Source organism: Gymnoscopelus microlampas, assembly GCF_963454915.1.
Source record: "Gymnoscopelus microlampas genome assembly, chromosome: 1".
NCBI lineage: Eukaryota > Metazoa > Chordata > Actinopteri > Myctophiformes > Myctophidae > Gymnoscopelus > Gymnoscopelus microlampas.
The window spans coordinates 40,729,495-40,739,943 of record NC_139962.1 but is presented as its reverse complement, the minus strand read 5'-3'; the positions used below and the strand labels follow the sequence as shown (position 1 = coordinate 40,739,943).

The 10,449-nt window shown below is 43.2% G+C and overlaps 1 protein-coding gene across 3 annotated transcripts in view; it reads left to right on the top strand.

The window, feature by feature from the left end:
• The window catches only part of lpin1a (lipin 1a), a 36,701-nt gene that overhangs the window by 8,354 nt on the left and 17,898 nt on the right, over positions 1–10,449 (top strand). For 2 of the 3 annotated variants that reach the window (XM_084061938.1, XM_084061937.1), the window contains exons 5-15: positions 1–100; positions 2,717–2,788; positions 3,697–3,786; positions 4,307–4,415; positions 4,698–4,908; positions 5,654–6,112; positions 6,404–6,497; positions 6,867–7,066; positions 7,541–7,634; positions 8,008–8,077; positions 10,229–10,321. The exon at positions 1–100 is cut by the window's left edge and continues 102 nt beyond it. In XM_084061938.1, the coding sequence (XP_083918064.1) occupies positions 1–100; positions 2,717–2,788; positions 3,697–3,786; positions 4,307–4,415; positions 4,698–4,908; positions 5,654–6,112; positions 6,404–6,497; positions 6,867–7,066; positions 7,541–7,634; positions 8,008–8,077; positions 10,229–10,321 (1,592 nt within the window). The remainder of the gene's footprint in view (positions 101–2,716; positions 2,789–3,696; positions 3,787–4,306; positions 4,416–4,697; positions 4,909–5,653; positions 6,113–6,403; positions 6,498–6,866; positions 7,067–7,540; positions 7,635–8,007; positions 8,078–10,228; positions 10,322–10,449) is intronic. The other variant, XM_084061939.1, reaches the window with a different exon arrangement.

Sequence of the window (10,449 nt, the reverse complement as noted above, 5' to 3'; positions counted from 1 at the left end):
CTGAAGGAGGAAGGAGAGAAGAGAGTGAAGGAGAAATGTCAGAACACGAAGACATGTTTACCATCGACATGAGCTCTGATGAGGAGAGCGAGGGAGACAGGTGTGTGTGTGTGTGTGTGTGTGTGTGTGTGTGTGTGTGTGTGTGTGTGCGCACACACACGCGCGCATAACTCCATTTTTGTTTTGTTTTTGTCATTTCCTGAAAAATGACCATTTTGGAGTTAGCTGGTTGCTGCCGGACAGCAGAGATAATAGACGACAGACATCATATATGACTGATGTCATAGGCTGGTCACATGAAGTCTGAGATCCACATTGATTGGTGCCACGCCTTCCATCCCTACCCCGGCACGAGAATGTGCTGCCACTCAAGCCAACATTCCTTTACTTATGAGGTAGTAGAACAGCAAAGCTAGAGGCAAAATAAATTATCCAAGCAGGTATTACTGGAATTCAATCTAAAATGATTGATGAAATGAGTGCAGAAAGATATGATGAAATCCACCTCAAATTCACCTCTGTTGCAGCAGCAAAATAATACCGTCTTCTGTGGCGTCTCACTCTTAGTGTGAGAGAACATGGGATGCATGGGAACTACCTGCCAGTCCATTAAAGTCAAGTTGGCAGCTGCTGGTTGCAATTCTAAATCTCAAAAAGAAATAAAGTCTGCACACTGGCAATACTGCAAAAAGCTCTGCTGTATTTTATTGCTGTCAATGTTTCGATCACTTAGATCCTCATCAGGACTTATATCATGTCTTATATCAACACACAGCATTTATGGCAACATGCATCACTTCCTTCATATTCAGTATTTTCCTGCTCAGTGCTTTCTTGTGAATAATATAATGGTATTGGAGAAACAGGGAATCAGAGCTTTGTGGTCGTGGTCCACCATAGCTGGGGCGCCGTCCATCATTATGGAAATGATAGTATTAATAGGGGAAGTTATGTTTGGTTGACACACAGTCCATTAACACACATCAGAAAATATCCTCACCTCAGCTCCTCTCGTGCACACGCGATAGGAGGCTGAAATGGCTACCTTAACTTTACCAGCTGGCTTTGTGAATAGAGGCTGTCGTGTTGCTGGTTGAGATTTCAGTTCCTTTCTTTTTTCAGTACAGCGTTGACTGGAAAAGGGTTATCAATGATTTGTGGTTGTCAGTCATAACCTTATCCAGTTAATATGTGGAAAATAGCTCATGCACTAACACTTGTTCTCAAACACAACTACCATAAGGTTCTTCCCAGGCTGGGATAATCATACAGCAGTCATCATCAGCAAAGTTCCACTTGACACTGGCATCCACCAAGGACAACAACACCTTATGACAAGAAACGGCCAGCTGAACCTGTCCATAAGTAGGGCGCCTAGCCTAAGCTGCTGTCACATGTGTACCCCTTCCCCCGATAGTCACACGTGCCTGGAAAGTTACCGGCCATCAACCTATACTCTCCCAACCTCAGGCTCTGTCCTGGGGGCGAACAGTCTTCTCCCGGGTGGTTGAAGCCAGAAGGCACCAAGCGAGCTGAGACAGAGCGCAAACGTCGAGGCACAGACGGCTGTGTTGTTGACGGACAACGGATGATGGACAACGGATGATGAGAAACAAAAATACAACGGATGCACGCTTATGAGAAACAAAAATAAATATTCACTACTACGACTACTTTTGTATTTGACATTTTTCAATTTCTCTAAATATTATAAACTTTCACATATCGCGTATGAAAAGGCTACTATGGGCTACTGTGAAGTCGGACCGAATGACTGAAACGTTTTTTCTTTTTTTACTCTTGGTGTGGGGATTATGTTATGAAAGAAGAGAAATTGCAACTGCTATAGTCCATGGGAAACCATAAACCTACATCTAAATGAGTTGCCATATTTACATATTAACATTGAAACTCCGCAAGATATTCCTCTACACTTATTTAGTGAGAACATTGCTCCTCCTGCTGCTGAGAGCATCTCAGCACTAGCATTACTCCTGCCTGCCCCTGCCGCCAGCCCCGCCCCTCGCCCCCTTCTGGCTTCAACCACCCGGGAGAAGACTGTTCGCGTCCTGGGTGCTGATTTGGTTCTTTCCTCAGCGTTTACCTATGGAGGGTCCAGCCCACAGCTTATGGGACATCATATGATAATGATCTGAGGAAGTCTTGTGATGTTTTATGTGTAGCCTGTACAATATCGTACTTCAGGGATAGTTCACCCCAAAAAAAAAAAAAAAATCTATCGATTATTCACCCCATGGAGACTTGAATTCAATGATATTTTTTTGTTTTTGTCGCATTCCTAAGCCAATAATTTGATGACCAGCGGACCGGTAGGCAGCGGTCCCGGTAAGAGACACAAAGGAGACTTTTTGTGTCTCCTACCGGCAGCGCTGCCGGTCATCAAATTATTGATTTAGGAATGCGACGAAAATAAAAAAATATCCATGAAGTCTCCATGGGGTGAATATTCGTTAAAAAGAAAAGTCATTTTGGGGTGAACTATCCCTTTAATGTGTGACACGTGTATTTATGATGCTAACGGACGTGTGTGTGTGTGTGTGTGTGTGTGTGTGTGTGTGTGTGTGTGTGTGTGTGTGTGTGTGTGTGTGTGTGTGTGTGTGTGTGTGTGTGTGTGTGTGTGTGTGTGTGTGTGTGTGTGTGCGCATGCATGCGTGTGTGTGTGTGTGTGTGTGTGTGTGTTTGGACCCACATACAGTGATCAGGGGCCAGCAGCCAGTGTGTTGAGCAGCACTTACACACACAATACTGACTGGACTCGCTTGCAGAGGTACGACGCACATACACACACACTGAATAAGAGATTGAATCATGTATTCATGTGTTCTGGAGGTGCTTATGTACAGCACGGGGGGATAGAAGCACTAGAGATACACTCAGGATGGAACGTGGTTATAAATCGTCTCTGTCGTGTAAGGAAAGAAAAGGACATATAAGGAAAACAGATCCTGAGCTATTTCCAAAATGCTTTGAGTTCTGTTTCTTTTCTTTTCTGTTTTTTTTTCTCCCCCAGCTCTGTAGTCTAATTCTAACTGATTAATCTGTGCTGTCTGATTAGAATATAGGGGGTTAACATACAATTGATTGATTGATTGAATACTTTATTAGTCAGAAATGTAAACAGCACGTGGTACGGTCAGGGATACAAGACTAAAAGGATAACACAAAAAAGTCCTGGGGACTTGTTTCCATTGTGGTCCTATGTATTCAATTCATCAGCATAGCATAAAAAAATAACACAATAATGCATCAACAAATACAAAACACTGTATGTACAAAGGACTATCAGGGTAAACACACAAGTTCTTTAATATGGATATGATGGTGTTTTGGTTGTCAGTGTGTTGTGTTGTGCTGAGATAAGGGGAACATTCCCCCAAAGTAGATAATCTACAAGCTCATAATGCATAGCATGGCTACTCGCTGTGAGCTTTTAGATCGGCTATAAAGAAGAGATTTAATGTGGAGGGAAAAAAAGAGTGTACCACGTACAAAGCCGACCTTGGTCAACTTTGATCATGAACAATGACTGTTTCCACAAATACTCCAAGACCATAATGGCTTTCCCTGTCTTTTTTCTCTGTTGCTGTCCTCTTCTGTGACTGCCTTTTTTCCCATCCATCCATTCATCCATCCATCCATTCATCCACCCACCCACCCTTCCTTCCTCCCTTCCAGTGCTGTGATTGAAGACTCTCTGTCCATCGCTGCGTGCAGACGTCTGTCCATATCTTGTCCTGAGCAGACGTCTCTTTTATCCTCTATTAGGTATTTGTCATGCTCCTATACAATGTCAGTCCTGTAAACAGCATTCATGCTCCAAAATGAAGGCAGCAGGTTTGCCATAATGCTAACTTAAATGACAATGTGTACCAAAGGACGATAAACAAACGTTTTAACAAGTTCCTGTTTAACACAAAAAGTTAAAATATGGAGATAAGAGGTTTCTGACCGACAGCAACATTATTCTTCAGTAACTGGACATGCATGCAATACTGATCAAACTGTTCTGTGGTTGTCACCAATGCAACACAAGTCCAGCTTAGTGCCTGCATCAGAGCTTTAAGCACACGCGCGCGCACACGCACACACACACACACACACACACACACACACACACACACACACACACACACACACACACACACACACATGAAAAGTTTGAATGAACATCCTTATAATTATTTTCAACCTTTGGTAAAGCTTGGTGTAAGCAGGATAATGCTCAAATAAGGGACAAGGCAGAGGTCAAAGAACTTTCTAAACAAATCTTTTCCTTACCCAACAGCCTCAACGAACCACGCTCAATGACTCCGAAGAGTGATTCAGAACTAGCCAATGAGAGTACAGGAAATCCTATGCTGTGGGCTTGGGGTGAGCTGCCACACGCTGCTCAGGTAAGCACACACACACACACACACACACACACACACACACACACACACACACACACACACACACACACACACACACACACACACCCCTTCGGTACATCAATAAACATAACTAGCAATAAACAATCAATTGCTAGCATTATGAAGCAGCCATGTATCTTTCATGTAAGTTTCTCTTCAATCACCATGGGGCAGAAAGGTTCATCGTTAATAACACACCCCTTCCCTGTTTCTTCTTCTCTCTCTTTCTGTCCCCACAAATCCTCTTTATTCATTCATCTCCAGCCTTCCTTCCTGTTGGCACTTCAGAATCCAGAGCCTGTCTCTCCAGTTGCTCCGGTGTCTGTCCCCGTATCTGACAGGACTCACTTCAGAACCATCTCTGACACAGAGCCTCAGTCCCTCACCATCTACATCCCGCAGAGGCCAGGGGAGATCTGCCCTCGGCCTGCAGAGACCTGTAATGAAGCCAGAGATATGGCTGGAGGAGAGCAAGGTAATGAGAAGTTTGGGGTTTGTTGTCAGTAGTTGTCCAGTCACTGGCGGCACCTGTCAGTGGGGAGTGTTGGACGGGAGGAGTGGGACTGAGGTGCTGTGTCATCCTTGTGGGGGCTCCTCACTGGCAGGTGAGTCAGTTTGATACAATGGCAGTGTGTGGAGAGGAATTAATTGGGAACCCCCCCTCTCCAATTACTTAATTGCGTTTCTCCTGTTGTACACAACAACAATGTTTCTGTACTCAATTCCGCAACCCAATAGATCTCTCTCATGGCCCACGTTTGTTTCCTGATCCACAGTACACCACTGCTTTATGTTAATACATACTCTTTGGAGTTGATTTCTGGACTAGTAGCTAACAGTCCCGGCAGCGTGGAAAAAAGTACGCTTCACTGGCGTGTTTCACCGCTTTAGTGCTTCTTCAGCAGCAGCAGCTTCTAAATTTCGCCGCTTTTCGGCAATAGTTCTGTCTTCTTTCACTATCTCCACGCCTTTGGTGCCCCCCCAAGGTTGGTGCCCTGTGCTTCAGCACCTAAAACACTTCCGTTAAGCTGGCACTGCTAAATTCATCGTACAACTTTGTTGAGCAAATAGCGGAAAATGAGCTGGCATTGTGAGCTGGTATCACTTGTATCAATCAAATTGATTACTTCGAATAACCTTTGCACCCGTAGTTGAGTTAAATGTAAAGAAGGTGTCGCCGTAACACTGCTCAATTCCCCCTTGTTCTCCTCTCCTCCCAGGGAGGGACATGGTGGAGAACATGGGGGCATCGTGTGGAGAGGTGGAGGCCCTGAGGGACATGGTGGAGAATGTGGGAGCATCGTGTGGAGAGGTGGAGGCCCTGAGGGACATGGTGGAGAACGTGGGGGCATCGTGTGGAGAAGTGGAGGCTCTGAGGGACATGGTGGAGAATGTGGGGGCAACGTGTGGAGAGGTGGAGGCTCTGAGGGACATGGTGGAGAACGTGGGGGCATCGTGTGGAGAGGTGGAGGCTCTGAGGAACATGGTGGAGAACGTGGGGGCAACGTGTGGAGAGGTGGAGGCTCTGAGGGACATGGTGGAGAACGTGGGGGCAACGTGTGGAGAGGTGGAGGCTCTTGCAACCTCCATGCCTCCAGTGATGCTGCCTGAATATATGGATGTGCACGGAAACAGAGACAGTCCAAACAGGCGGACGGATTCTCCATCAAAGAAGAAAGGTTGTGTGTGTGTGTGTGTGTGTGTGTGTGTGTGTGTGTGTGTGTGTGTGTGTGTGTGTGTGTGTGTGTGTGTGTGTGTGTGTGTGTGTGTGTGTGTGTGCATGCGTCGATTTCTTGATATATAAGAAATAAATATATATATTTAAAAAACGTGCTTCCTTATTGTTATAGTTATTGTTTTTAAATATCGGTTTTGATATATTTTCGGTTGATTGACCAGGCCTGATTCACACCCAGATTCCTCCATAATGTGTTATTGATGATGTGTTATTGATTGCCTTCCGCCTGTAGATAAGAGGAGTGAACACCTAGGTTCTGATGGAGTCTACCTGGATGACATCACAGCCATGGACCCTGATGTAGCTGCACTGTACTTCCCTAAAAGGTACACAAACACATACACATGTACAGTAACACATGCACTTGTCTATACTTTTACTTCCACTCCACCACATCTCAGAGGCATATGTTGTACTTTTACTCTGCTACAATTATTTGAAAACTTTAGTTACTAGTTATTTTGCAGATATAAATTATAACATACATTAACCACTTTAGCCCTATTTTATACCTAGGCTATTTGAAAATAGCCAATCTACAAACTCACAACGCGTCGCATCGCTTGTACCAGAGTATTTCTATATTGCAGTGTTGGTACTTTTACTTAAGTAAATAATTTGAGTACTTTTTCCACCACTGATATACACTCACCGTATGTACAATAACAAACACACATGTACACTCTCCCATGCAGTGATGGTGGCGGTGGTTCGGTTCATGGTGGCGGTGACCTGATGATGATGGGGGTGCGGAGTGCCAACCAGTCCCCAGAGTCGGTGGCCAGTAGTGGGATGGACAGTGGAGTGGACAGCCTCTCAGAGCATCTGGGAGATATGCCCCATGTCGCCATCTCTCTGTGTGGAGGGCTCACTGACAACACAGAGATCACTAGAGGTACACACCATGTGCACATCAGAGTGTGTGCTGCAGTGGTTCTCAAACCTTTTCATGCCAAGGACCCCCAAATTGATACGTATTTGGCAGGGACCCCCGGAAGAAAATATTTATGTTAAACAATTATCCAAATTATTCAAAATATTTTCAATATTTCTTTAAAAACTGCAAAAATAACAGTTGTACAAGCACGATTTGACGCGTTGTGAGCTTGCAAATTTGCTATTTTTAAATAGCCAACGTATAAATGGATATAGAGGTTAAAATTATTGTGATGCTATATTAGCTAATTTTGCTGGGGACCCCACTTTGAGAACCACTGTACTGGTGTACTGTATACTCATACTGTGTGTGTGTGTGCGTGTGTGTGTGTGTGTGTGTGTGTGTGTGTGTGTGTGTGTGTGTGTCTGTGTGTGTGTGTGTGTGTGTGTGTGTGTGTGTGTGTGTGTGTGTGTGTGATTAATGGTGCAACAGAGCAGTTCCTGGAGAAGGCTGTCTCCTGCCAACAGTTCTCTGAAAACCCATCCGTCATCGACGACCCCAACCTAGTGGTCAAGATAGGAAACAAGTAGGTGAAATTCATTTTTTAAATAAGAATGTTTTATGGATTTTTAAAGTTGTATAGTTTAAAATGATCATATAAATATTATTATGATTTGTTGTGATAACCACTTTGACCCCAGCATCTCTATTCTGGGGGGAACATTCGCCAAAGATAGCCAATCTACAAGCTCAAGCGTTGCGACACGTTGTGAGCTTGCAGATCGGCTATAATTTGGGGCGAAGAGATTTGGCGTAGACTGGAAAAGGTGGTCCAAGTACAGTTTCAACTCGGGTCTGTTTCACTAAGAATAGAGAGTTTAAGTGCTTAAAAGTTTTATTGTGGAAAGTTTCGATTATTTGAGGATGTGACAAGAGCGCCCTCTATGTAACTGTCTTAGGTATTACAACTGGAACACCGCTGCCCCTCTCATGTTGTCCATGCAGGTCTATCAGAAACCTCTGCCACAGGTAAGACCACACAGCTACTCACACATACTGTATGCCCTATACAGGGCATAGTGGCGGCCATTTTATGATGCCACAGATAGAAAACCCATTAATGTTTCCCATAGAGATTTCCGAAAATATTAATATAAATTATTTGAAGCCTGGAACCAAGCCATCCAGACTCCTGGTGAATCATGACCGTAAAACAATTGATTCTGTGTCAACAAATATTTGAAAATAATAGCAATAAAAGGGTTTTTAATGAATTTAGATTTCACCAGACATATCAGTAGGCAGAGATCTCTGATCTCTACGCAAGGCTATTTCTAATAGCTTTTCTTTTTCTTTTTATCTAAACTATCTCGGGCTGAACAGAGAGATAATAGCTGGACAAGGGACTTGAAGAATATAAGAATTAGTAAATAATGTCTTGATGTTTGCAGTGTGTTTTATGTGTCCTTTCGTTTCGTTTCATTTCTTAGTGGAATACTTTGAAATTGATTTCCCTAGCTAATTGAACCCTAGCGTCCCTATTCTGGGCATATATTAATAGGCGAATCATAATAAGGTTTATAGCAAGTTAGGCATGGTATAAGAGGGGTAATGCACGATGTGTAAGTCAGTTATAGAATATAGCACCCCCCGGTGGTTATTTTCACATAACTGACATCCTGACTTGCATAATTGCCACACCAGCCTGTATAATTATCTACAAGAAATACAGTACACCATACAAAAGTGAAATATTACTGAATTCGTTTTTCCTAACATTCAAATAACATGTATCTTCCCTTCTTTGTTGTTATTCTGTTTGTCTACCCTCCTGCACCTCACAATTCCGCGCGTGTGTGCGTGTGTGCATGTGTGTGTGTGTGTGTGTTCGGTGTGTGTGTGTGTGTGTGTGTGTGTGTGTGTGTGTGTGTGTGTGTGTGTGTGTGTGTGTGTGTGTGTGTGTGTGTGTGTGTGTGTGTGTGTGTGTGTGTGTGTGTGTGCGACTGTGCGTGTGCATGTGCGTGCGCGTGCGTGTGTGACCTAAGTGCTCACTGTGTCTGAGTTATGTGTTCGCAGCCTTTGGTCTGTTCTCTTACTGTCTCCCCAGTCTGTTTGGCTCCACACAAGCACAGGCTGTATGTTGCTTCATGCATGGCTTAACGTGTTTACAAGTTGTTGTCTGTCCATCTGTATTAGTCTGTCATCTGTCTCTCACTAAAGCAATATCACATGAGAGGGTGTGTTGGCAAATTACTACTGCATAACAGAACCGCTGTCATTTATTCAAAGAGAATCACAGATGTATAACAGCACCACCTCAAATGTGATGTGATACAGTTTTTATACAACAGTTCTAAACAACAGTTAATGATTTTGTCAAGTGACATTTATTCAGCTTTGCCAACAAATAAAGTTCTTTCAGGACTCCATCAACAAAAATGTTGCTAAGCAACATAGGCTATAAAGAGTCAGCTCTGACTAAGTAGGTACTGTTGTATAACAACATGTTACCATGTCCACCTGTTACTGTCTGTCTGTCTGTCTGTCTGTCAACCTGTGTTCTATGTCTCCTTTTCTCTCTCTTCTACGGTATCTCTCAGACCTATCTTGTTGTATGCATCTGTGTAAAGCCATCTCCCTTCTCTCTCTGTCTCATGTGTATATGATTATTTGTATTCCCTCACCTCAGTCCCGTGGTCCATTGCCAGTCACTCTCATTCAGCCCGTTCAGTTTCATTTTGCCGTACCTGCAATCTGTTTGTTGAGTTAGTTGATTTCTTGTATTATTTTATTAGCCTGTTTTCATTGATTGTATTCACTACATGTATCTTTATTTGCATTTTGACAGCTGCCAATATATGTGAATCAGTCAGTTTAGACTTTTTGTTTTCCAGCCAGTGTTTGTCTTTGGTCAGCTTTATAATTTCTGTGTTTTAAAATGGTTTCTTTTCTGTTGTGTTTTATTATTATTATTATTATTATTATTATTTGAGTTGTGTTCACTTGATTGATTGGGCAGTTGTTTATTGTGTCTCTTATTTGATTGGGTGGTGGTATGTTGTGTCTGTTGTTTGATTGGGTGGTTGTATGTTGTGTCTGTTGTTTGATTGGGTGGTTGTCTGTCATTTGATTGGGTGGTTGTCTGTTGTGTCTGTTCTTTGATTGGATGGTTATGTACAGACCTCAGTGGAAAGTATCATGAAAGACAAGATGCCAAAGAAAGGAGGTGGCTGGTGGTTTTCATGGCGAGGCAGAAACAGCGACTCCAAATCAGTGAGTAACATTACTAATCATTAAACTAACAATGGGGCTAATAGATCACCACCAACCACATACCGTATTTTCCGCACTATAAGGCGCATCTGAGTATAAGGCGCACCTTCAATAAATGTATTATTTTC